General features: G+C 43.1%; 1 protein-coding gene across 13 annotated transcripts in view; it reads left to right on the top strand.

Annotated features, from left to right (window-relative positions):
- Nucleotides 1-27,760, top strand: part of Cep57l1 (centrosomal protein 57 like 1) — a 235,012-nt gene extending 207,252 nt beyond the window's left edge. For 10 of the 13 annotated variants that reach the window (XM_058575097.1, XM_058575088.1, XM_058575093.1 and 7 more), the window contains 11 exons: nucleotides 4,428-4,537; nucleotides 11,607-11,756; nucleotides 12,744-12,797; nucleotides 13,477-13,644; nucleotides 15,830-15,982; nucleotides 16,213-16,344; nucleotides 17,177-17,329; nucleotides 18,708-18,917; nucleotides 21,877-21,997; nucleotides 24,550-24,677; nucleotides 27,570-27,760. In XM_058575097.1, the coding sequence (XP_058431080.1) occupies nucleotides 4,428-4,537; nucleotides 11,607-11,756; nucleotides 12,744-12,797; nucleotides 13,477-13,644; nucleotides 15,830-15,982; nucleotides 16,213-16,344; nucleotides 17,177-17,329; nucleotides 18,708-18,917; nucleotides 21,877-21,997; nucleotides 24,550-24,677; nucleotides 27,570-27,695 (1,505 nt within the window). In that variant the 3' untranslated portion in view covers nucleotides 27,696-27,760. The other 3 variants (XM_058575096.1, XR_009225682.1, XM_058575103.1) reach the window with 3 other exon arrangements.

Below are 27,760 nucleotides of genomic sequence, written 5' to 3'. Positions count from 1 at the left end.
GCTTTCTCTCTTGGCCAACTCTTGTGTCTACATTTATACCTGCCAAAATGGAACCCTGGAATACCTCACTCCCTTACCTCCTCCCTTCCTTCCTACCATGTCTTGGAAATTAATCTTTTTATGATGTGGCTAAATGAGTTTCCAGTTGGTCAGGGATGCTCAGAAGATATAACATCCAGATCTGGTCCTGGTGCTAGTTCCTTATTGTCAAAATAAGTTTGGAAAAATCAGGGCAAATCATGTTGAAAAGTCTCCTCTACTCTGGACCTCAGGGCCTTTATTACCCCAGCATGCATTATTTCCCTGTGGTCAGGAAAGAGACAAAATGCAATGGTTTTTAATTTATTTGACCACAGAACCCTTTTCTCCCCTTAGGAGCATTAATTATTAACTCAAAGAATTAGTGTTCTGGGGAGCACTTTGAAAAACAGGCGTACAAGACACATACATATAGTTCACACAGTACGCCTTTTGACTTGCCCACTTCTCAGGCCCCCTGGCTGGTCAGAAGAACGGACTTCACTGGCAGTTGTGAGGCTGCCGGTTGAGAGGAGTTTCACTTCCACCCTGGGTTAAGACACAGGGGCCCCTCAGGTGCAGAGGACAAGCAGTTGTGTTAGGGAAGTGAAATGTTACCCAATCAAGGTGTCCTTCTTGAGGGAGGAGGCTGGGCCAGGGTGCAGTTTAGAGAGGGAGGGAGGGTAAGTGGTTTGGCCCACAGGAAATCAAAGACCCTGGGAAGAGAGTGAAAAGGGATAACAAAATCCCAGTTTAACCTCTAGTGTGCTGTTGCCCTCCCACTTCCCTGTCAAAAACTGCTGCTTCATCTTAAAGAAGCCATGACCACACACACACACACACACACACACACAGAGAATAAGACACTTTTGGAGACAGCATATCCCTCTCTGCCAGGAATGAGTTTTCTTGGATGGATTTCACTCTCCCTGGCTCCCCCCACCCCCACTCCTGCCTGCAGATATACGTGCATGTCTGAACTTGAATTTGCAAGCAGGAAGAGTGCTGGGAAACCTTCCCAACATCTGGTTAGAGTACTTCCTCTTCAGCTGAGCCAAAGCTGAACCCCACATTGGCTCAGTGGGCCGTTTCCCTGGTGATGGTCCCCAAACTAGAGGTGCATGACAGATGAAGTCCCTCACCAGGCTTCTCAGCAAGCCAGAGACCTGCCATACCAGTAACCTGTAAAAGTTATCCATATTCCTATCTGAAAAAAATTTCTTTAATACACATGAACCCTGTCTTGTCAAAGCTTACACTTACTAAAGTCTTAAGAAGTATGAACTCTGGGCACATGAACCTTTGAATTTTCTACTTCAACTGTGTTGGGATGATGGCGATACGTCTACTACCTTTATTTCCTAAAGGAAAAGCAAGCTCAGATTTATATGTTTATTATGGAAAACAGCCAATTGTAGAAAGAAATGTGGAATCCCATCTTCAAAACCAACACCCCTCATTAAATAGGACAGTATGAACAAACGTAAGAGGCTGCAGCTGTCATAGCCACGTTTCTGGGTAGTCTGTGCTGGACACTCCTCTTTTGTGCACGGAAACTCCTGTCAGAAAACTTGAGTGCACAAGTAGGAAATCTCATCTGAAGTTAGAAACAGCCGGGGGCAGGGAGAGGCCTGGTGGGCATTCTTACTGCTGGCCAGCACCCCCATAACAGAAAGGGGAGCATTGTGGGACTTGGCTCTGGTGAACAATTCCAAGGCTCCTCTGAGACCATGCATGAGGAAGTGAGTCCTACCAGGCCAGTCTCACCAAGGTAATTAACACACACGTGTGCTCTTGCTCTTCCATATGGAAGTTAAGAAGGTGGATAGTCTTACATTGTTCTAATGATACCATTATTTTTTATTTTGATTTTATTTTTAGTAGGTAATATACATATCCACAGGGTTCAAAACACAAACAACATAAAAATAGATAGAATTCTTGCCACCACTGATCCCCTTGTGACCATTCTGCCACCTATATCCATAACCACTTTCATTATTTTTATAAATCTCATGTACTTCTTTATGCACATGTTAATTCATTCTTTCATTTGATCATGATTTACTGAGCACCTCCTATGTTCTAGGCTACCATATATTAGGAGCTGATGTAGGGATACATCCTTACTTTCATAAGCAAAAAATCCTTACTCTTGTGGAGTTTATAATCAAGAATAGGAGAGACAGCAAGCAATAAACCACAATTTTTTAAAAAAATAATGGAGTATGGAGGATGGTTTTGAAAAGGCTTGGGGGGGGGGCATTGGATCAGAGTAGACCTCTCTGAGTTAGTAAGAGGGTGTTCAAGTGAAGAGCATCCCAGACAGAAGGCACAACTTAATCGAAAACCCTAAGTAAAGCATGTCCTGCTAATGTGGGAACAGCAACCCCAAGTGTGACTGGAGGAGGGGATGTGAGGGAAGAGAGCAAGAGATGAAGTCAGAGAGGGATGGGGCAAGGAGGACGGGTCATGCAGAGCCTCGTAAGGACTTTAGCACTTATTTTGCTTTTGAGAGACGTGATCTGGTTTATATTTTACCCGATTCTCTCTGGCTGCTATACTGAGGGTAGAACTATGAAGGAAGAAAGGATGAAAGAAGGGAGAGGTTGGTTTGGAGGCTGTGGCAATAATCCAACAAGAGGAGATGGTGACTCAGAGTTGGGAATAGAGGGAAGGGTAAGTGGTCAGACTCTGGGTAGATTTTGAAGGAGGCACTAACAGATTGGGTACTATTGGGGATGGGAGAAGGAGATGAGTTCATTATGACTCTAAGATTTTTTTGACCTGAGTGATGGGAAAATAGAATTTCCTTGAGCTGAGACAAAATCGGCTTTTGATGAAATAAGTTAGGGAGGAAAAACTGGGAATTTGTTCATAAGTTAGGCTTTAAATGCCTTTTAGACTGCAAGAAGAGAGGCTCAGTGGGTATTGGGTCTAACTTTGAGAATTGTCACTATGTGAGTAAGATTGAGCTGCGAGTCAAGATGAGCTAGCCAAGAAAGTGGGTATGTGAGGAAATGAGGAGCTGAACCAAGGCCTGAGCCCTGGGACACTCTGAGCTGGGAGGGGAGAAGGAGAACCAGGGAAAGAAACCTAGAAGGAGCAGACATCGAAGTACAAGGGAAACCAGCCAGAGTAACGTCCCAATGCCTAGTGAAGGAACTTTCTCAGTTAGGAAGTTAACACATCGGGTGAAATGCTGCCGGTAGGGAAGTAAAACCACTGTCTTTAACCAGAGGAAATGGTTGGCACTCATGACAAAATCGGTTTCAGCAGTCTGGTGGAAATGAAAACCAGGTGAAGGGGTTTAAGAAGGAATTTGAGACAAGCCAAGGACAGTTTCAGTGTAGACATCTCTTTCTGGGAATTTTGCTATAAAAGGATACAAAGAAATGAGGCCACAGCTGATGGAGTAAGGTGGGGGGCAGTTTCAAGAAAAGGATTTTTATTATTTTAATGGGAGAAATGAGTGTGCCATTGTGAATGATCCAGGCCAGAGAGGAGAACTGATGACATAGGAGAAAGACCGGGAAGTTTCTGGAGCAATGACCCTGAATAGTCTTGAGACCATATCCTTCTAATTGTGTTTATTATATCTTTTTATTAAAGATGACATTTTAGGGGCTGGGACTGCAGCTCAGTGGTACAGCACTTACCTAGCACATGTGAGGCACTGGGTTCAATCCTTAGCACCACATAAAAATAAATAAATAAAGGCATGCTGTTCATCTACAAGTACAAAAAAATTTTTTTAAAGATATCATTTTATATCTATTGTTCTGCACTTTGCTATTGTAACTTAATCTATGGTTGTTTTTTATTTTTTTTTTTTTGCTCATAAGTATAGGGAGACTTTCTTTTTTCAGTAGCTGCATACTACTCTATCAAAAGGACATATCATATTTTAAATAACCAGATCCTGAATGAGGGACACCTGTGGAGTTTCCAAGCTTTTGCTGCCATAAACAATGTTACCCTGACAACAGTACATGCCTCGTTGCACATGTCTCAGCCATGTCGCTCATTTGTTTCTGATAGCTGTGCTAGACTAGAAATATTGCTCATACACATACAGGATATTAGTGAAAATAGGCATCTTATAGAATCAATAGTAATGGTTCACTCAGGCTTTTTAGTTATGGTAACAGAACCTTGTTTACTGGACTCCAGAAATGCTTTTCTAAATCTTTTCATTAGGAATCTTGCCAGAGATCTTCCTTATTCTATGTTCCAGAGAGTTCTGGGTCCTTGACTACCACCTCCCCTCTGCTGCCTCACCCAGGTTTTAGTGCATGTGGAAATGACAGCTTGTTGTGCCCATGGTGGTCTCAGAGAGCTGCCATTTCATAGCTGTTAATGACGCTTGGTGTTTTGCGATACCAGTGTTGACATGTTTTCCCTCCTAGATCTTTGGAAACATCAAGTCATGAAAGAAAATTTTTCAGTTGCAAGACCACAAATAGTTGAGAAATTTATACAGAAATTAATGGAGAATTACCAGGATAGTGGACCAGAGGTATGTATTGAAAATTAGTCATTCTGTTTTTTTTTTTTTTAATATAAACCCAAAGGAACACTTCATCATTTAACACAGCTCCTAATGTTTCCTTTACTCCTGAAGAATGATGATATGAAAACTGAATCTGAATCCCAAATTGTAATAATTTGTTGCAATATGAATATTGGAAATAGTCTGATGTCTATAAAGATCCTGAGTAGACAGAAAAAATATATTGGCTGATTTTGAATTTAGTCAGGTGATTAAAGCAACTTTGGAGTTTGTGAATGCGTTGACTTTTATGTTTAGCCTCATTCCTGCTGTTGATCTGTTAGTACAGAAAATTTTAGAGGAAAACCAAAAGAGCCTATAAAATACTAACTAGAAAACATTTTTAAAATCTACAATATGAAAAAAAAAACCCAACAGCACAGAAAGGTAACATCTTCATTCTTCTACTATTCTACTCTCCTCCTCCTCCTCCTCCTCCTCCTCCTCCTCCTCCTCCTCCTCCTCCTCCTTCTTTTTTGTCAGTGCCAGAGATCAAACCCAGGGCTTCACACATGCTGGGCACTCTGCCACTGAGCGACATCCCCATCCCATCCACCACCTGGTTCCTTCTCCACAAAGGGAAGTGGCACCAGTAATTTTTGTGTGAACATCCTGCCAGAAAAATATGTAGGTCCATACCACTCTATATTATTATACTTAACAGGAATATGTATTTAATACACACACACTATCCTTGGAATTTCAAAACATATTTACTCTTGGCAGGAAGTGCTTAGCTAAATCAAGAAAATCCCCTGAAAAAGCAGAATATGAGAGTAAACGTGGATGTTTGGACATAAAATTTTTAGGATGATTAATAAATGTTTTGGGTAGATATGAATCACCAATATTCAATCACTTTAAAAATCTGTTTTGGCAAAATGTGCTCAATTTTTAAACAATGCTTTCTTGAAACACATTTTTCTAAGTTTCTGAAAATGTTCTTCATCATTTTATAATAAACACTTCAGTTCTTAATTATGAAGTAAAGAATTCACAAGCTTGGTCGGAGATACATTCTTCCTCAGATGTTGATGGTTGACATGTAGTTTTTTCAGCTTTCCATTATACACAAACATGGGACCATACACTGTGATGAGGGGGTACACAGATGGAGAGGGCAGGACATGCTCAGAAAAATGTTTGCATTAAAAATGTGGCTCACCTTAAAAAGGAAGGAAATGCAGATCCATGCTACAACATAGACACATTGAGGACGTATACTAAGTGAAATGAAAGGAAAATACTGTCTGACTCCATTTTTTTAAGGTAACTAGAGAAGTCAAATTCATAGATTCAAAAAATAGAATGGTGGTTGCCAGAGGCTAGGGAGAGGAGGAGAGGAGTGATTGTACCATTAGCACAAAGTTTTAGTTCTACAAGATGAAAAGATTTCCAGAGATGGCTGGTAGTGACAGTTTCCCAACAACATGTCACTGAACTGTACACTTGAAGATAGTTAAAATGACAAATATTACCTAATAAATATTTTACCACAATAAAAGCAAACAACATACTATGATGTATGATTTTAATGCACCAATTAAACAACCTCGACAATTTTGTGGTTCAATTTCTGCTCCCTGCATGCTCCTCTGTATGATTAGCACCCAGGATAAAATCTTGTAGGGAAGAAATATGGGTATGGCTAGGCAGGGTGAACCCATAGCAGGTACAACTGAAACTTGAGAAACTCTGGAAGAGGTTGCTGTTGGTCTGCCAGTGTCTAGGAAGCATGGGCCCTCAGGATGCTTGGGTCCCTCCAGCATCCAGACTCTTCTAGATCATCTGCAGTGACAAGGAGCTCAGTCTCTCTTAAACCTTCCCCCAACCATAGGCAGCTCTTGCTTTAGTCAGCGCCTCCTGAGCTGGATTTGGTCTGCAGGCTCCACAACCCCACATCTCCGCCATGGATTCTCTTTTCTGAGATGCCACAGATCATGGTTCTGACCCCCGACAATGAACCTTTAAATGTCTGGGGCCAGTTCAGTGAAGCCATGGTTAGCATGTGTGAAGACAGTTACAGCAAGGGGCAACTTTGGAAGGACAAATCAAAACAGGTGTCCCCCTGGGTGTTGGATTACAAATCATTACCCTTTCCTCCTGATGGGGCAGCTCCGTGCCAGGAAACATGGACTGGAAAATGGAGCAGTCTCTGGGCTCCCCCTTCACCTGGATGCCTCCGGGCAGAGCACAGATGGCAAGAGCTTGCCTTAAGGACCTTCGCCTGTCTGCTCTCCTTCAGACGAAGCTGTTCCCAGTTCCTTCTGTGGTTTTCTAGGAATACCCTTGCCATCTTGATCAGTCTTCTTTAAATTCATGCTTTCTGGCCAGCAGTGACCTTGTCCTGGATATTTTGCTTGGATTAATGCCTCGGAGTATGTTGGGTTTCAGCAGCCACGTCACAGCTGACGCATTAAGCTGTCATCTGAAGCCCACACATTGCACTCAGACTTCCTGATGCGCCATGTTATCAGCCTCGTTCTTGTTCAGTTTGGTTCACTCTTTGGACCTCTTGAGAGTTTTGAAAATATGGATTTTTGTCATCCACTACGCTCTCCTAATTTTATACCAGCCTGAAATCTGGTATCCTCATTCAAATAATTAATAGCAGTAGATTCCAGGACAGGCCCCTGGCTCCATACTGCCTACTCTAGGTCCTGGGTAGCCTGGTCCTCCTTGGACACAGGCTCTCAGTAGCCAGAAGCCCATCCAGCTGCACTTTATACAGTCCACGTTCTCCCAGTTTTCCCTCTCAGATGTCCTGCTGAACCCAGATACACCATGGTTACTGTGTTTCCTGAGAAAATAGTGTTAATCTGACCACTTTTTCTTGAACCCATGTTGGCTTCTTGTGATCTTTGTTTCCTTCTCCAAATTCTAGAAAACCAGCTTTTCTTGTCCGAATTTTATACCAAATACAATAAAGCAAGAAACTGCCTTTTATTTATTTATTTTTATTCTGGTACTGGAAGTTGAACCCAGGGGCGCTCTACCATACATCTCCAGCTCTTTTTTTGAGACAGGTTCTCGCTAAGTTGCCAAGCTGGCCTTGAACTTGTGATCCTCCTGCCTCAGTCTTCCCAGTGGAATTTTAGACGTCTACCACTTCGCCCAGCAAGAAACCAGACATTTTTCAAATCAGAACTATAGAAACCTATTTTGTGGATTTCAGAACCATTTCCATTTATATGCCAGAGATTTCTATTTTTCTAGGCACTTTTTTAGAGACATAAAGGCGAGAAGTATAATCCCTGCCCTTATGACAACAGTTAGGTGAACCAGTGATGTCTGGAAAAGGAGTAAACGCTTTGCTAGAGCCCTCCCAGGTTGCCACATGAGCTTAGAGAAGTCAGGGAAGACTTCCTGGAAGAGGTGTTTTTTGAACCATATGCTCCCAGCAGGATATAAGACCAGACTTTTTCCCCATAAGGTCGAGCACCTGACATGCTTCCCCATAGGCTGGCTCCCTGGAAGAATCTGTGGGGCAAGCCAGTGCTCTTCTGGCCAGCACCATCCATTATAGTTCAGGTTTATTTTATTTTTATTTTTCTTTATTTAGGTACCAGGGATTAAACCCAAAGGTGTTTAACCACTGAGCCACATCCTCAGCCCCTTTTATATTTTTTTTAGAGACAGAGCCTCCCTAAGTTGCTTAGAGATTCTCTAAGTTGCTGAGACTGGCTTTGAACTTGTGGTCTTCTTGCCTTAGCCTTCCGAGCCGCTGGGATTACAGGCGTGTAACACATGCCTGGTACAGTTCAGGTTTAAATGGTGGTGAAAGACTCAGCCCCAAGGAGAGCAGGGCTGCTCACTGGGCAGAACCAGGCCAAAGGGCTGACTGTGGCTCTTCTGCTGCCCAGAAAGGAAGTGGGCTGATGAAGCCTGTTCACACTACATTCAAGCCGCAGTGACATTTACAGTGACCCAGGAAGGCAGCGGTAGGTTGTAGAGTGACTCTGAGAGCTGTAGGAATGTGCCATCAGAAGCCATGACGGCTGTATTCCAGCAATTACTGTTCAAGGAGCATCAAATTCTATCTCTGGAAGGTCGAGTGCACAGACTGAAGTTCCCCTGAAGAATGGGAACAGCCAGGACCCCAGGAGTCTGCCTGTATCTCTCCCTCGCCTGTCAGTCACAGCATCCTATGTGCACCACCTGGACACCCCTCTTTCCACGGCTCTCTGAAAAAGCTCTACCTGAGCAGTTACTCTCTTTCCCTGCTCCCAGACTCACACCCTCTGGGCTGGCCCTTAATCTGATCCTTCAGCCCATCTCCAGAGGCCTCAGCAAAGCCACCAAGAGAAACAACAAAACTCCTCTGGCCTCTGGGAATGCTCAAGCAGAAGAGTCCTGGCCGTTCCCAACTCCTCAGTGTCACCATAGGGCTCCTCATCCTTGCTGGGTAACAGAGGGCCATGGGGTTCAGTTCTGCAATACTGTTCTGCAGGGGCTATGGCGGCATTAGTATGAGAAGCGATTGCCTTGCTAAAGTGCTGTCAGAGGCCTTGTTGGAACATCCACATGCAGGCGGTGATGCTCAGGACAGTAAGGAGTGAGTCACTGTGGCTGGCTCTGAGTGCTGGGCCTGGATGAGATCACTGGCCACACCTTACTGGCCCACTGTGCAGTCTCATGACTTCTCATGGCTTCAAGCTTTCATCAGTCAGCCCCGGAAGAGTTTCCTTTGTCATTACTAAGCCCACGTAGCCTGGCCCTTTCACCACAGAGAAGGCAGGGTCTAGGCAAAGAACCTGACATTCCCTTTGCCTTGTGTCAGCTGCTGAACTACAGCTGTCCTGCTGCTCACCTTCCAGGACCTGAGTGGGACCAGAACAGGGGCAGGGTGACCTGCCTTCTCATCTCCCACTGAAAGGCCCCTTAAGGAAGACCCTGGAGAGTGAGTCAGGGGAGGCAGGGCTCCTGCCGAAGGCTGCCTGGCTGCTCATTCAATTCCACACAGGCAGACATGTCCTGATTCCATTGTCCACGTTGGATTCCATTCTGTCAAGCTGATTTGATGGATGACTTTTTAAAAGCATAACTTTTAATTAGTATATTTATGTTATTTTTGTGCATTTGTATATCATTACTTAATTACATATTATGATTATATTACATTAGAAATATACAATATGTATTATAGATTATATTAGAAAAATAGAAATATAATTTTTTAGAAAATAGACTCATTAATAACCTCTATTATTATTTTGGCATGTTTCCTTCCAAACTTTATTTCCAACCTATTTTCTGTTCATGCACTTTTAAAGTTTTTATATAGTAGGATTATTCTACATGACTCATTTCCTAGCATGTTCTTTTCACTTAACCATATGTTTTAAACCCTTGTCAGTAAATGTGTGTCCATTTTTGGAGGCTGGTCAGTGTTTCCTTGGGTAGATAAACCAAATGGATTCTGCTTAATTCCCTTGTTAGGCACTTTAGATTGTTTTCCATTTTTTTTCTATTGGAAAAAAAATATTTTTTTAAAAATATGTCTGCATACATTCTGTATACAACTTTTATTATTCCCTAAAGATAAATTTGTAAAAGAGGAGTCACTGGGTCAAAGAGCCCAAACACATCACACTCTTGTCATAGACACTGCCAGCCTGATCTCCTTAAGAGTGGTAGAAGTGCCCCCACTCTCACAGCAGCAGGAGGAGCTGCCCTCCCCACTCCCTCCTCCATGCTACGACTTCTTACTATTTGCCACCTCTGCTAGTTTGCTTCAATAACTTGCCTTGGCAAATTCCACTGGGAACTTTCTCTGAAGGTCAGTTTGGCGCTGAGGTTGCACTGATGGGACAGTATCTTGGACTTCCAGAGACAAGTGAATCAGAGCCAGGGGACGAGTGCAGTCTCCAAGGACAACCTACAGCAGTCTGCCAGGGAGCCAAGAGCTGGCCACACCTTGGCAGAATCACAGATCAAGCTCAAGTGCCAGCTGGCTCTTGGACTTAGTGACATAAGACCTCCAAAACACACACACACACACACACACTCACACACACACACACACACACACACACTGATACACACAGCAGGACATACACCCACACCTGAATGGATGTGTGGGTCCTGACTGGGTCATCTGATCTGTGTTTCATAAATTGACTCCCATTTCTCTCCATTCACTCCCATTTCTGCCTTGGAGGGGTAGACTTCTCTATTCTTTAATGGCCACCTCTTAAAGAGTATGCCCAGTCTCCTGGAGAAAGAGGATGAATGGAATTGCTGAGAAAGTGAGCCATGTGGGTCCTTAGAACAGAGCTGCAGGGGCCCCTGTCACATGCCCTGTGCTTCACAAGGCCCCTTCTTGCCTCCTATAGCCCTGCTCTTCCCTACTAGGTAATAAATCCTCTGGGCCACAGGGACATGTCCACACAGAGCCCTGGCCTTCCTTCTAGACTGTATTGCAGGAACCTGGGATTCCGGAATTCCCTGAGTCTGGGGTCTACATGGGGCTCCTCTCCAGAGAAAGAGTGGACCACTAGTGTGCACACCCCTGGCCTGGGGGGTGGCCAAGAGGCAGCTGAGTAGGGGTGTGGGTGGAGTTTGAACCTGCAGGCTGCAGTGTCCAGTCAGTAGGACTGTGAAGGCCCTCACAAGGTGGGAAGAGAATGGGGTCATACTGTAAATTCTGGGTTGGAGACCAACTGTCCCAGTTCCCCACCCTTCAGCATAGAACTCAAAGTAGTCCATGAATAATAAATTCAAACCTAGACTTTCAGACCATTTTGAAGGTCTAATCTTTCAAGGTAGGAGAATTAAACATTGCATTTTAATAGTGTATTAATTTGATTTATAAACTTGAAATACTTAGACACATGATAGGCAGTCTCCATTTGTCGTCTTGTCCCTGGCACTGCACATGTTCAGAGTTGAGAGAGGTTTGCCAGCCTGGAGTTTTGGTACGGATTGGGTATGCAAGTCCTTCTCCAAACCAAGGCAATGTGTGCCTCCAGCCCTGGCATAGTGAGGCTGCTCCACCCTGCTGGAGCTGCTGGGAATAATGCTCCTGTTTTTTCAGATCACCTTCAGGAAAGACCACCTTGAGGCCTGCCTCCTTTCCTTGGGTTGTGATGTGATGGCAAGAGAACGCAGCAACTTTGAGACCTACTCCATGTGTTATGAGCATGTGTTGCAGCACACTAGGCAGAAGCTCTGCCAGAAGGAGCAGGTAGGTACCCAGAGAGAGGAGAACCAGTTAAGGGAAGGGCTATGGGAAGGAGGCCCAGAGTAATTCAAATGAGAAAGTAAAACTGAGCAGGGATGGGGAGGGGACCAGTTCTTATGCCAGAATCGAGGGAGAAAGGAACACTCCAAATTTGTCAACTTATTTTCTTGGGTTCTGATATTCTCCACTGCATAGGTGATGGACCCAGCAATACTGAATTGTGTGCTTTGAGAGTGTCCAGTGGGGAATGCAGGAGGTGACTAAGCCATGAGCTGGAAGGTGCATAGCTGACCTTTCCTGGCTCAGCAAACACAAGGCTATTCCTGGTCTAGCAGAGAAGCCAGGATTCTTGAAAAAACTGTCTTCGGCATGCATATCATGGTCAATCTCACTGATGCCACTTCCTTAAAATGAAATCCCATTGGTGGCTGGGGGTATAGCTCAGTGGCAGAGTGCTTGCCTAACATGCATAAAGCCCTGGGTTCAACCCCCAGCTCTGCAAAAAAAAAATAATAATAATAATTGTGAAATCCCATTGGTGGGATCGAAGAGTCACTTCTCCTGTCCTAAATAGCACACTGTTTAGAAATAGATTGCATCAGAGCCTCAGTATAATTCTAGTTTGTATCTGAGAAAAAGAGGAAAAGATCTAAGACTAGCCAAAAAAAAAAAAAAATGAAGCACAAAAATATCAAATAATAAATCTTGGAATTGTCCCATTTGGGCCTATTCCCATCCATTTGGGCCTATGCCCATGGTTGGGTTCCCTGTACCAGTGTGGAGAGAGGATGTTGTCTCTTGATGCTGTGTTATAAATCCTAAAGTCTAATGGTGTGGCAAGCACAGTCCCGGCTCCAGGATGAGGCTGAGGGTCTCAAAATGAGGCTCCATAAATACAAATAGGAGGCGTCGGAAATGTGTCCTCCTGAACCAAGCTGTGGTGAGGAGGGTAAATATGTGGTGTTTGGTTGTGCACTGCTTTCTTCTCAGGAACTAGAGGTGTTACAAAGAAGTCAAGTGCCACCTGAAGACCATGCTGATCAGGTAGGTCAGTTCTTAAAAAGATTCTCTTCTCCATTCTCACATCTACACTCTCAGAGTTTGCCAGAAGTGAGATTTCTGAGTGTCATTTGCATGAGTTGCTTGTGAAAGTCCCATCAATGAAGGTGCCTGCAGAAACACCCAAGGAATGTGTTTTTACTTTTTGTAAGCAATGAGTTTTAAGGGTGTTTTATTTTTTCTTGAGTTTTTAATTTATTTTTGTTACTTTGTTGTTTTGGGAGTCTTGTTATTTGGCACAGGAGGGGGGTGTTTGTTTTCCTTTGAGGGCAGTTAAAGTGCATCCCCAAAATGAAGAAGTATTTGGGCTGAGGGATCAAGGAAAGGCCAATTTGGAGATGAAGGTCAAGATAGGTCAGGTATTTTCTCTAATTGAAAATTTCTCAAATAGCAGTTCTTTTGGGCCATTTATTCAGCAACCATTTACCGAGCAAGTCCTATGTGTCTGGCACCATTGTGAGACCTTTGAATCAAGATGAGATTCTTCTGTCCATATTTACACAGCAGGATATTCACTTTCTTCCTTAGATTCAAAAGAGAAGTACAAATTCTACAGTAATCTATAAAGAACTTTTTTATAGTAGAATTTTGGAATTCCTAAATTGTTTTCCATAAATTGTGTGTGTGTGTGTGTGTGTGTTTGTGTGTGTGTTTCTGCTGCTAGGTTGCAGAGCTCAGTCATGATATGATCATGGAAATCACTGCTCTGAGAGCCCAACTCACAGATTTGGAAGAGGAGAACATAAATCTCAAAAAGCAAATTAAAGAAGAAGTCCAAGAAGAATATGAAGCATTGGTTCAAGCTTTGTTTATGACCTGTTTACACAGAAAAGTAAGTATCCTATGTCGGTCTTCTGGGCAGCCCTGTGGCTATACACCAAGGAGTCAATGGCAGAATGGACTTAACGGTAATAAGACATTCTTGGGGCCAAGAATTTTCCCACTGTAAGTTTTTGCTGCAGAGAGAAAGTTAGCAATGGGTTGTCATTATTCTCCCCTGATGGACACTGAATTTTAGATAAGTTAGATGTTTATTTTTTCTTACTCTACTGCCAGTGCCATCTTGTTGCAGTTGAAAAGAGGAGGATATTCTGGTTCAAATCCTTACCAGTGTCTACCATTGTTGTTTCTGTGGAGAGTAACTCCCCAAATGGGGGAGCACAGTCCCCTGGGCCCAGCCAGACTTCAATGGAAGAAGCAGCTAGTACCTCTTGAGAGCTCATGGGCAGATGAGGGATGTGAACTGGCTTCAGATTTTTTTTCCAATCCTCAATATTCCCACCTTCCTTTCTCTTACATCCAGTGTCAGGGAGCTGCTGATCTGTCAATGAAGAAGCATCCAGAAAAGGAGTGATGGTATACCCATGTGCTCCCAGCACTACAGAAACCAGTCACTTTCATATGTCTGAGCAGCTGTAAGATAGATACGCAGCCCACAATGGACTATCAGAAAGCCTGGTCCAGCTGCCCAACAAATACAACCATACAACCCTGAAATCCATAGCTTCCTCTGGCCCTGCCCCCATCTCTACTATTGGATGAATTCCAGAGCCAGCCCCATGTGGGTCCTTGCCTCCCTCTCTCTCTCTAAGCGTTCCAGAAGGGTCCTAACAGGAGATCCTGCGGTGCTCTGCCTTAGCCTAGTCATTCCAGAGAGGGTTAGAGATTTCCTCTAATTTGCAAAGTACAAATACTTACAAATATAAGAGGATCAAAATCCAAATGAGCTGGTTCTAGTGCTGCAGGAGAGGAATGAGTAGACAGTGAAGGCTGAAATTTGCAAAGTAATCATTCAGGTATTTGATCATCGAGAAATAATTCTTCAGATCCTGTTAGTTTTTACCAGATTTCAAGATTAAGAAGTGGAATCTTTTCTTCCCAAGCTAAAGTAGTTCCATGAAACCCCCCAAAGTAGGGAATCCCTGTTCTCCTCCAGGGTCCCAAGAGGATGGTGAGGCTTCTGCCATGTGACCAGCAGCCAGATTTCCTGCTATATCTCTCAGCTGGCATATCTTCCTGACTGCTTCTTTGAAGATGTGGGTCAGAAGGAGTCTAGGTATCTTAGTCTGCTCAGGCTGCTATCACAAAGTGCCATAGACTGGGTAACTTAAACAACAGAAATTTATTTTCTCACGGTTCTAGAAGCCCAAAATCAGAGTGGCTTCTGTGAGGACTCCCTTTCTGGTTTGCATTTGGCCGTCTTCTTCCCGTGCCTTTAGATGGCAGAGAAAAAGGGAAAGTTATCTTTCTGTCTTCCTCTTCTGACAGACCACAGTCTTATTGAAATAGGGAACCACCCTTATGACCTCAGTTTAACCTTACTTCCCTCCTGAAGATCTCAGATCCCCAGACACTGTCACAAAGAGCGTTAGGGTTCGATGTGTGAATTTTCGAGGAGACACAGTTCAGTCCATAACCCTAAGGCTGCAGTTATATTTAGCATTGATCGAGCTGTTTCATCATAAGCCATTAGCCATAAGCCATTTAGAACAGAACGTTTTTATAATGAGGCTTCTGCCAGAACCTAAATAGGAAGGCAGCCAGCCTGATTCCTTCCTCCACTTATCCATATTTAATGGAGTTCCTCAGTGATGGGTCATCTGTAGTGTCTTTTCTGGTCAGATTCTGCTCTGAGTCAACCTCACAGCAAAATTCAATTGTTCCAAGTAACCCTTCCCAGGGGGCGATTCTGTCGGTAGGATTTCTGCCTCTGACCTCTCGCTGTTCTACCCACTGTCCTCCTGACTCAAGTTGCCTTGATTTTGACAAGCAAGGCACACTCTAGGACATGAAGGTGTCCAAATGATGAAGCCCTGTGGATGAAAGATTAACACTTAAGGGGCCACTGTTGTGACTTCCATAGGATCCACATTGGAAAAATTATCTGGGTGGAGGATCTTTGAATGTGGAATCATTTCCAAAAGTTAGGTTTCAGAAGGCAAAATAGTTCTTTCTCCACTGTCCTTCATGCCTCCCAAACCCATTATACTCTCTTGACATGAGTCTATAATTTGTAGGAGAAGCTGAATGAGAATTGGCTTAATTTGACCCAGAAAGTGTGTGAGCTCATCAGTGAAGTGAGAACAGAAGGGATCACCAATATGAAGGAGCTAAGGAAGAAATGGGGCTCTGCCAGGCCTGATGAAGGAATAAAAGAAAACGCAGCCAAGGTACATGAGTTCACTTAGTAGTGGGATATCAGTGCTTCTTCCTAGCATCTGCCACACCCTTCACCCTGCTTGCTTTCCAGTCTGGTTTCCCTGAGAAAGCATTTTGGTAGTCATTTCAAGGGGACCAGGGTTCACTGCACAATTGTATCATGTTTTTGATGTTAGGATTGATGCTCTTCCTGGGAAAAGGGTTGGGGGCAGGGTTTTCTGAAACTGAGCTTTCTTGATAGGAGCAGCTTTTGGCCTTGGAGCAGGACAACCGCAGCCTGGCTGCCCTGGTGTGCAAAGTGAGGAGTCTAGGCCTCTGGAGGCAGGCTGTGCAGCAGACACACTTCCGGGGCCAGCTGAGCAGGGCAGAGAAGGTGAGTGCTGGGGAGGGAGGCTCCGCAGCCCCAGGGGGCCTCCTCAGCCTGCCTCACTGCAGCTGATGTACTGGTGTCATGTGGCAGGGACAGCCACGCTGAAAAATCTGACAGTTGGCCACAACGTCAGAGCCTTTGGGGGAAACAGAAAAGAAGCAACTGGCCAGGGAGAACAGATAGAGAATTGAGCACAAAGAAAGTGAAAAGATGAAGGAGAGATCTTACCAAGGGCTCAAAGCTCATTGTCAAAATACTGTGTGTCTTTGGGCTTGATGCATCTGAGGAAAATGAAGTATCAGTAGATGGAAAATCTGCTTTAAAGCAAATTGAAGCCAAAGCACATGTTGATAGATAGCGGTTTGGAAACTTCCACTGACTGTTCCTGAAAGAAGTCTATTTACTCTGATCTGTTGCTCTTTCCTTCCTCCCTCCCTCCCTCCCTCCCTCCCTCCCTTCCTTCCTTCCTTCCTTCCTTCCTTCCTTCCACCAGGGATTGAAATCAGGGGCACTTGACCCACTGAATCACATCCTCAACCCTATTTTGTATTTTACTTAGAGACAGGATCTCACTGATTTGCTTAGCACCTTGCCATTGCTGAAGCTGGCTTTGAACTCGCAATTCTCCTGTCTCAGCATCCCGAGCCTCTGGGATTAAAGGTGTGCACTACCCCGCCCGGCTCTCGCACTATTCTTAATTACAATCACGGAAGCAGTGTCCAGCAAGAACTCCATTCTACTGGAAGTTTTAAAGGATGGATGGTTTGGGCACTACTTGTGAAACAAAAAATATGGAAACTTATTCCTTATCTTACTGTGTTTGGGATGTTTACAGGAATCTATTCGAAGTAAAAAAGAATGTTTGCGCATCAAGCTAATGGCAGAGCGGGAAGCAGGTTTATTTCGCCAACAGTTGCTAGCTCTCAGGCAGGCCCTGGCCAGTGCTCAGGCTGACAATGCCAAGATGTGGAAGCGGCAGGATGACCAGGTATCTGAGCTTCAGACCCTCCTTCTCCCTCTCCTGGAACGTTCTCTGCAAAGCTGAGTGTGGCCACTACAACTGGCACTGTGGCTGTCGGTAGCAACCACCAGAGCTCCACAGGGTGAAGCTGAGCAGATGGCCCAGACAGAAAAAGATAGCTTCCTGTCTCCTCTCCAGTCTAGAAACCAAGGGCAGTAGCCAAGAGACTTTTTTCTTACTAACCTTTAGTTATAATGATAAAATATTTTTCATAAGCAAGATCATTGTGTGTGTGTGTGTGTGTGTTTTTCTCTGAGGATCATTTTACCAAAGGGTGTCTTGGGACCTATGCTCTGCCTTGAACATGGCTTTTTGTGGTCTGTGTACACTCTTCATACACAGCAACCCAAGTCTGGGGGTTTTGTCCAAGCTTCAGTATTAGCCCCCAAGTGGAAAGTCTTGGGTCCTTTCTGATGATACATCCAAAGTTTTCCTTTCAGGAGTGGCTGCTTCTCCATGGTGACTGGCCCCAAAACAAAGGAGCATGCAGTATAAGCTCTAAACTTTCCCTAACTGTGTCAACCTTCTGAGTATGAATGAAGCACAGAGACACAAGGTTGACACCCATTTATATCATGAAAAATACACTGAGATATGACTGAACTCCTAAGAAAAAATTGGCACCCCACATTTTTCTTAGGTTTAGAGTCAGAACAGTTGACTATAAATAACAGCCTGGGAAAGTTGGGCATATTTAAAACCTGAAGTATGACTTGTGCATTTTGGACTCTACTTCCTCTGTGATTGTGCCTCAGTGAGTTACTTGGTTAGCTGTAAAGTGGCCATACCAATATGAATAATCATTGCTAATGTTACAACTAAGAATGACCACCTAGTACTTAAAGTGCTGCTGATTTGAAAAACTTTGGAACAGAACCAGATGATCACTATTCTTTTCCTTCCTTCAAAATCAGAATTTCCCTTCCCAGCTAGTTGCTTGTATCCCACACCTGCTCCTGTCAGTGCAGTTAAACCAGCCCTCTGCTATTCCCCCATGATAAAGGCTCCATGGCAATGAAAATATAGTTTATGATAGATATGATTATTTGGTTAATGAGCTAATTAACATACACATTATCATCAAATGTTGCTCTCAGAAGACCAAGTTACTTGATCTGTTATTGCCAGATGGTGGCATTGTCACTTACCTGGCTTATTATGTTACATGCTTGTTTGTTCTGTTTCCCTGACTGTTGCCTCAGAGTCAGGCTAGATTCTGGTGCCCTTGCTGCTGCCTGGGCTATGTCACCCAGAGCACCACGTAGACCTGCCCTGGGCCCTGGTAGCGGGGATGATTGTTGCCATGCCCCACCTCTGCTGCCTTCTGGCTTGGCCCCTGCCACAGGCCCAGCTGTTGAAGGAGCTAGAACACAGAGTGACCCAGGAAGCTCTCACCCGGCAGCAGTTAGATGTCATAAAAACATCCAGCATGGAGAAGCTCTTGGAAGAAGTGGGCCACAAAGAACAGCAACTGCAGCTCCTCACCGAAGAGGCCGAGAGGGCTTCGAAACTGGGCCAGCTTCAGCGGAGAAAGATGGAGCGAGACCTCCGACAGGTGAGCTCCCGTGAAAGCCAATCTGGGCACCCCAAGAGCCAGCTCACTCCCCTCCCTTTCCATACCTCTCTCCTGCCCTCCATAGCAGCCACCTTTGCCACTTCTAGGCACATAGAGGAAATGGTCATATCTAAACTACACTGGGATAATTGCTTGGATGAGCAGAGAGGGCCTAACTGCCCCAAGGCTCAGCATCTCGGCACCCACTGACCACCTAAAAAGCACATTCTACCCAACTCTAGCCTTTGAACTTGGCATCCTTTGGAAAATTCTGAGAAGTAACCTGGAAAAGCAGCAAGTATTATGGAAGCTATTATAAAAGGATTTTATTCAAGTGCTTCTAGAAATGCAGACACAAAAATGAAAGGCAAAAATGGCTTGCAGACACAATTGTATTTTTTATTAAATATATCCCGCAGGGAAAAAAGATGAGGAGGTTTATTATAATGTAGATGTAGATTAATTCAAGTTCTGACAAAGCAGACCACAGGATGTAATTCAATAGAAGAGGACAAAGAAATGGTACCTTACAGGAAAGGTGTTTCACATATACCCACGGGGTGATCAAAGCCCTTAATCATCCACCAGAGACAGTAGGAGTCAGAAAAGTAATGGGAAAATTAAATTATTGGTCAAGGATTTCAGGTGCTCAAAAGATCAATAAGGAAAAGTCTATGGTTGAAACTGAATTCAAGGGTTGCTAAAGAAATTGTGTAGAAACGAAGAAAGGAAATGAGCAGTTTCAGAATAAAAAAAATTAGAATTTCACATTTATTTCTTGGAAAGAATACTAAAATGACTGAACCTATAAGCCAGCTGTGGTAGTACATGCCTGTAATCTCAGCAACTAGGCAGGCTGAGGCAGGAGGATGGCAAGGTTGAGGCCAGCCTAAGCAACTTAGTGAGACCCTGACTCAAAATAAAAAATAAAAAGGACTAGAGATATAGCTCAGATGTGAGTGACCCTGGGTTCAATTCTCCAGTGCCAAAATAAATAAATAAATGTCTGAACCTATAAGAAAAATTGGCATGCCATATTATGCTTTTCTAAAAGCTACCTCAAAAATAGATTCATAGATTCCATTTGCCAAAATTCTAGAGTTAATTGTTAATTATTTAATGGCAGAGATTCTAGAGGTAGTCAGAACAGATATTTTGAGGTTTCAATAAATACATATTTTCACTATATGTATGTCAAAACCATTTGTCCTTTTTAAACTACTCCTCTAGCTCTTCTGACAGCTCACGGACCCCTGGGCTTCCCCACCGCAAAGAGCAATTCTTGACCTGCAAGAGCCCTCGTGGCCATTTGTGGGTTCTTTACCACATCTCTAGCCCCCACCTTTGTGGGAAGATAATGGCTATCTGACCTCAGAGAGCATCAGTGTCCCTTCCTGTCTTCTGTGCATGGAGAGGTCAGTTAGAAAGAACACAGGTCAGACTGCCTGGTTTATACCCCCAGTCCTCCAGCTGTGTGGCTTTGGGAGAAGTGTGTGGCCTCTCAGTGCAATGAGATACTATATTTACTTCTCAGATTTATTTAACCCTGGCCTGGCTCAAGAAGTCTTGACATGTTTCCCATTGTGGATCCTCCATAAATATCTGGAATACATTGAAGGACTTTGGACCTAGTTTATATGAGGAAGTTTCCCTAACTCTGCAGCTCTGATAATCTACTGAAATTTAAATTCCAGTCGAGAGTATCGATGCACACAAGGCCAGCCCCCTCCCCGTTTTCAGACAGCTGCGAGCGTGCAGGGGCCTCCTCATTGGGTCGGAACAGCAGGAGTAGGATTTAAAACACGTGTGGCTGAATTTTTTAGATTAGCATGTGTCTTAGTTTCCCAGGGTTGTCATAATAAATTACCACAAACGGGATGGTTTACCACAATCTGGATGGCTTAAAACAATAGAAATTAATTTTATCACGGTTCAGGCAGCCGGAAATCTAAAATCGAGGTGTTGGCAACATTTGTTCTGTTAGGAGGCTCTGAGAAAGTCTCTGTTCCATGTCTCTCTCTCTCTCTCTCAGTTCCTGGTGACAGCTGGCAATTCTCAGCATTCTGGGGTTTGTAGTTATACCACTCCAGTTTCTGCACCAGCATCCCATGTCTTTCTTCTTTATGTGTTCCTCTGTGTGTCCATATCCTTACCCTGTCATTTTCTTGTGAGGACAATAGTCACTGGATGTAGGGATAACTTAAGGTCTAACTCCAGTATGACCTTATACTAACTTCATTACATCTGCCTACAAAGACTCTATTTCCAAATACAGTCACATTCTGAGGTTCCAGGTGGATGTGAATTTTGAGAACAGTATTCAACCCACTACAGCATGTATTATTTTTTAATAATTAAAAACAATTAGGATATGATTCATGTAAAAGGAAAAAAATCCTTATGATCTATGCAGATGAGGTGTACTTTGGCCTTAGCTCCTCTTAGCTGGGGGACTATGAGTCAGCCATGCGAGGGGACAGCTACCCAAGAAAATGTAAAGGTTAGCCCTGGGGATGGACCTTCTCTCAGACCCAGGAGATATGCTCTCCCAGCAGATGCCCAGCTGAGATTGAGGGAGAACAATTCTTTTCTTGTTTCAAACCATCCAGGGTTTTTAAGGGTCCTTGGTGCAGATGTCATTGCTTGGTCTCCAAGGTCTTGTATGAACTGGGCCCTCACTTCCTATTCCTCTACCTAGCTGGTGAAATAAACAAAAAAATGTAAGTGCCTAGCTTCCTTCAAGGGATTCCAGGATTGTTTTTGTTCCTCTTTAGTTGAGTTCTTGGTCTTCCTTGAAGCTCTTGATTCTTAGAAAGCTGAGTTCAGCCTATCCAGGACTTTGATAAGACCTGGTTGCACTTCATCAGGGAGCCTGGGACCCTTCAGACCCCACTGTGAACTGAGGGAACTAAAGAGAACACCACAAAGCCTCTCTGCTTCCCAAACCCTTTACCCTCAGACGAGAAGCCGACTTGCCCAGGAGCGCAGTGTGAAGCTGGATGCTTTCCAGCGCATAGAAGAGTTACAGAGTCAGCTTCCTGACACTGAGCAGCTGTCCATCCAGAGGAGCTCCCCAGGCGGTAAGCAAGCCCTCCCCAGCTGGATGAGTCATCCAGACTCAGGGGTCTGAACTGCAGGAGGGCCTCAGTGACTAGCAATAACAACACAGTGGCTATGATCAATGGGTCATCATGGGTCCTCCATGATCTCTGTTGGATGAATGAACAACACATGGATGAATGGATCTTAATTCTCATTTATTGTCAGAATTTTCTAATTTACTCCACCTTGGAGTACTGACATCTAAAAGGTTTCAATCGATAACAACTGGTCCTGGGAGAATATGCCACTTAAAGAATATTGAGTACTTCACTGGATTTTAAAGCATCCTAATGAGTTGGGACACCAATGACCGCATTTCTCAGATATTATTCATGAAGTCCATTATGCTTCTTGGGTGCTGAGAGCTCGAGGAGTCCAGTGAAAATGGCAATCAAAATAGCTCTCTGGCCGGGCGTGGTGGTGCATGCCTGTAAGCTCAGCAGCTCAGGAGGCTGAGTCAGGAGGATCGCGAGTTCAAAGCCAGTCTCAGCAACTTAGCGAGGCACTTAGCAACTCAGTGAAACCCTGTCTCTAAATAAAAAATACAAAATAGGGCTGGGGATGTGGCTTAGTGGTTGAGTGCCCCTGAGTTCAGACCCCAGTACCCTCCCCAAAATAGCTCTCTGGGCAGCACAAGCAGCAGGCAGAATGGAACAGCGGACCCCAGGACGATGCTAACCTAGCTTCCTCTTCCATTAGAGGAGGACTAAATACAGTGTAAGTACTCTTCTAGATCTATCACAAATATGACCAAATGTCATTAACCCTTGTTGTCCTATCCTTAGGACCAGCCAAGCCCCTTCCTTCCTGTTCTGTAGCATGGCCACATGAGTGTGTGGGCTTTGGAGAAGATAGCTAGAATGCTGTCACTACTGGTGGTGTGACCTTAGATAGGTTAATTAGCCTCTCAGTAAAATGGGAATTCTTACCTCAAACTTGTTCTGAGAATTAAATGGAATAATGCATACCTGACACTTAGAATAGTCTCAAGATGGTAATCATGCAAATGTTGGTTACTACAGTTTCATACATGTGTTTGTCCTTTGTGTTTCCTTTTGGCTATTTGCCAATGTGAATAGCTGGGAAAACCGTCTTTCAGGAGTAGACAAAGTCAAAGATCAAGTTACAGTGGGTTTACTCAGAGAAGAACTGGGCTTGCTGGTAAAGCCCACAGGGCCCCACTCTCTGCCTCTATCCCTGCCACCCAGCCCTCACCATGGGCACTGGTGTCCCCTGCCTGGCCACTGTCACTTCTGCCCCAGCCAAAAACAAAGCATCAAGTGCACTCAGGGTCCTGTTTTGGCCACTGACCCTGAGCAGCTCCCTGTCTTACACTGTGCCCACCACAGTCTCTGGAATTTTTGTTTCTCTCCTTTCCACTCTGATGCTTCCAGCTTAGCCAAGCATCTTTTAAAATTCCCTTTGGGTTAATGTGTCCTAGTGAACTACCACTTCTCCCTTAGTGTGCCTTCTAGGAAAGTTCCTAGAAGTCACATAGGACACTTCTGCTTATGTCTCCATAGCCAGCACTTATCTAGAAGACTTATCTAGAAGACACACAAAGGAGACTGAGAAATGTAGCTTTTACTCTAAGATTTTGTGTGTGCAACAAAACATTTGGAGTTTTATTACTAAAGAAGAAAGGGGAGAATGGCACTTGGGGATCACTCAGTTCTCTGTCACACTACCAACAATCTGATTTTTGTCTCCACCTCTTCATTGAAGTGGCTTTTGCCAGGATCAACAAGACTTCCATGTCTCCAAGCACGATGGATGGACACCATCCTCACTTCCTGCCACGCATGACCACACCCTTCTCCTAAGTTTCTGTTTCCCTTTATTTCCAAGGCTCTGGGCTTGTGGTTTCTTTCTCTTCCTCTGGCTGCTGCTTCTAAGTCTCCTTTTCCAATTCCTTCTCCTGTATCCAACCTCTAAACATCAGAGTTATCCAGGGCTCTGTCTGGCCTCTTCTCCTCACATTGTTTCTGGATGATAATTGCCTGTGTTCCCACGGCTTAATCACTGTTGGCCAAGTCCACACCTGCAGCTGGAAACTCCCCTCCAAGCTCTAGACCCATATATCCAGTGACTCCTGGATGTCTGCATTCAGGTGTCTCCAGCTCACAAGTTCAGTAGGTCAAATGAAATCCATCTTCCTCTCCTCCTGCAGACCTGACTCCTTTTGGGGTAGAGGAGGCACCATCTCAGCAAATGGTATTGCCGAATATCCAGTTGCTTGAGTCAGAAATTTGTGAGCTATTCTTCCTCACCCTGCAAATCTAGTTCATTGCCTTTGTCAGTTAGTTTGAACAGCTTGCAGTCTAGCTACTTAGGCTTCCACGTCTCCTGTCATTCACCTCTTTTACGTGATCATGTGACCCTCAGGCAAAAAACTCCATCCAAATTTTGACATCGTCACTCAAAATGGATAAAGTTGGATTACATCCCCATTTTAAGCTCTAAAATTTTATAATTAAATCTGGGCCTATAGCAACCAAAGATCTAATTTATAACATTTTGAACTTTATAGGCCTTATATCCCAGGCTCACTGCTCCCTAAGTTCTGCTTCTACATTATCCAGATACTCCCACCAACATTTTTTAAAGACTAATCTTATGGGCAATAAAATAACAAGAAGAATTCAAAGACCCAAGACTGTAAGTAATGATAAGTTCACTTACATGTATGAAACAATGAAAATTTTAAATCTGATGTCATGGTTTTAGGTTTAAGTTTTCAAACTTACATTAGAAAAATTGTACACAAAGATTTTATCTAGGTAATTTGGATCTGGATAAAACAATTCTAATGTTGAAATCATTAAGTCCAATGGTACTTTCTCAATTACAAAGTCAATCATTGGGTGTGAAAATGAGTATCAACAACTTGTTATATTCTATCTCTGATTTTATTTTTTAAACCATCCATAATAATTAATTAGCAGCATTGGCTCTCTTAGTTGATTTTCCTAATAGAGCAGAAATAAAGAATTTCAGAAGTCATTTTAAAACACATGAGAGCTGGGCTCAGTGGCACACACCTGTAATCCCAGAAGGAGGCTGAGTCAGGAGGATTGTTAGTTCAAAGCCAGCCTCAGCAACTTAGTGAGGCCCTAAGCAACTCAGCAAGACCTTGTCTCTAAATAAAAAAAAATACAAAAAAGGACTGGGGATTTGGCTCAGTGGTTAAGTGCCCTTGAGTTCAATCCCTGGTACCAAAAATAAAAAATAAAAAAAGAATTTTAAAAAATATTTTAGCTTTTACTTGATATAAACCAACATTTACATCCTCTTTTACTACCTTCTCTACACTTCTTTAGTATATTTTTTGCTCCAATATCTTTCAGAGCCCCAGCGCCGAGATTTGCATATCTAATCAACACATTTAAGAATTCTTCCCCTTATTTTCAGAAAAAATAAGAAGAAAAGATGTAATCATTTCTTCAAAGAAAATTATGTCATTCTCAGAAGTTGTTTAAATTGGGTAATTCTTCAACTGATGGTCTAGTTATTAGTCCAAAATTTTGCTGCAATATTTCTAAACTTAAGAAAGGGGAGAGGGCTGGGGTTGTGGCTCAGTGGCAGAGCACTTGCCTAGCACGCATCAGGCATTGGGTTCGATCCTCAGTACCACATAAAAATAAATAAAGCAAAAGTCCATCAACAATTAAAAAAAAGAAAAAAGAAAAGAAATTGGAGAAATAGGTTGGGACCAAACTAGCTGACACCTTAACCAAGTCAGAGCCTTGTGGTTAATGGTTACCAATGCTTGGCTCACCAATCTTTGTCCAGTCACCTTCAGTACCCATGGAGATTGGTTCCGGGACTCCCATGGACACCCAAATCCATGGATGTTGAAGTCCCTAATTAAAAAAAATTCTTAAAAATATTTTCTGATATTGAACTTAATTACTTTCTGAAGCTAGAAGTTGTCTTACTACTTCAACTTTCTTATGGCACTTTTAAACATCTTTTTTTGAATGAACAGTGGAAATAAACATAAGGCACCCAAAAAGGCATAGTATTTTCATACAACCTACATACATTTACCTATGTACCTCAAATCACCTCTAGATTGCTACAATACCTAACACAATGTAAACACTATGGAAATACTTGTTACACTGTATTGTTTATGGAATAATGACAAAAATGTCTGTTCATGTTCAAAAGGGATGCAATTTTTTTCAAATATTTTTTTGATCCACAGTTGAATCTGTGGATGTAGTGCTGATGGATACATGAGGGCAAACTTTATTTCTATTCATTTTGCAAAATCCTTTTCTTTCCTTTTTGGTGACCCGCTGGAATTAAAGGTGTGTGCCGCTGCACCTGGCTGTGAAAGCCTTTTCTAAAAGGAAGCAAAGTTCAGTTTGTGTATGTGCAACCACAGGGCCTTTCAAGATTCAGTTAGTCTCTATTTCACTCCTGAAGACTCTGCATACTTTGGGCGTGTTGGTGATCACAGCTCTTGTGATTGAAAAGGCTGCCAATCCCAAAAAAACAAATGCTAAATGTTTACTTTGATATAAGTGGGGTGACTCAAGGTGGGGTAGGGAGGGAGAGCAAGGGAGGAAGATTACCTCTAGATAGGGAATAGGGGTGGGAGGGAAAGGGAGGGGGTGGAAGGAGGTGTTCATCATTATACAAAATACATGTATGAAGATGTGAATTTGGTGTCAACATACCTTATATACAAACAGAGATATGATAAATTGTGGTATGAAGGTGTATTAAGAATTGTAATGCAAAAAAAAGTCAATAGGAGAGCTCATGTATAATGGCATAATTTTGTGTGAACATACTTTATATACAGAGTTATGAAAAATTGTGCTGTGAATGGATAGTTATGAATGTAATGCATTCCACTATTGTCATGTATGAAATAAATAAATAAATGGGAAAAAAAAAAAAGAAAAGAAAAGGCTGTCATGTAGCTGACTAAGTGCCTAAGTGGAGAGAGTGAATATTTGAGAGATTTAGGTGGGTGATGGTCAGGGTTAATTATTCATTGGCCATTGCCCTAATAAATAAATAAACCATATAATGAAGTATATTGTGGTCCCATTAGCTTGTGTTCAATAAAGGGACCCCAAGTAAAAATCCTGAAGGCCAGGGAAGGCACAAAGTTAGTTGGAACCATTTCAGACCTAACTTAAGGTCTGGCTTCTTAAACAAGGCCTCTGAGTCAGGCCAGATAAATACTGACTGAAGAGGAAGTGGCTGAAATGTAGGGACACAAATAATTTTCTAAAAAATACCTTGGCACTAACATAAGTAACAAAATATTAAGGAATTTGTGGTTTGCTTTAGACAGATAAGTCTTTTTGTCCTTAGCTGGAAATGGCTTTCCACTGATGGATTCATTCTCGACCAGTTCCCATATAACAAGTGGCAAAGTAGGTATGAGAAGGCACACTGAAGGCATAGCCCAGACTGAACCAAAGATTTTAGTCTCATTAACAACAGTGATCTTTTATTATGCTATACCAAGCAATATTCACCATCATTTAAAAAAAAAAAAACAATACTATGTGCTTAATATTACAGGTACCCATTAAACACAAAAAGAGGACTGATAAGGTTTTCCTACCCAATGTGACAGGAGATGTCCAACTTACAGCTTTTCAAGTCCAAACAGCTCCATCCAGAATCCCATTTGGATCTGATTGGTAATCACATCTTTTCCCAAATTTTATTTCTATGAGCATTTGAATGAATAAAAATGACTCTTACCCCCA

The sequence above is a fragment of the Marmota monax genome, unplaced genomic scaffold (assembly GCF_021218885.2).
Source record: "Marmota monax isolate L192 unplaced genomic scaffold, Marmota_monax_Labrador192_F-V1.1 WCK01_AAM20220418_F8-fsc00013, whole genome shotgun sequence".
NCBI lineage: Eukaryota > Metazoa > Chordata > Mammalia > Rodentia > Sciuridae > Marmota > Marmota monax.
This window is presented reverse-complemented; position numbering and strand designations above follow the sequence as displayed.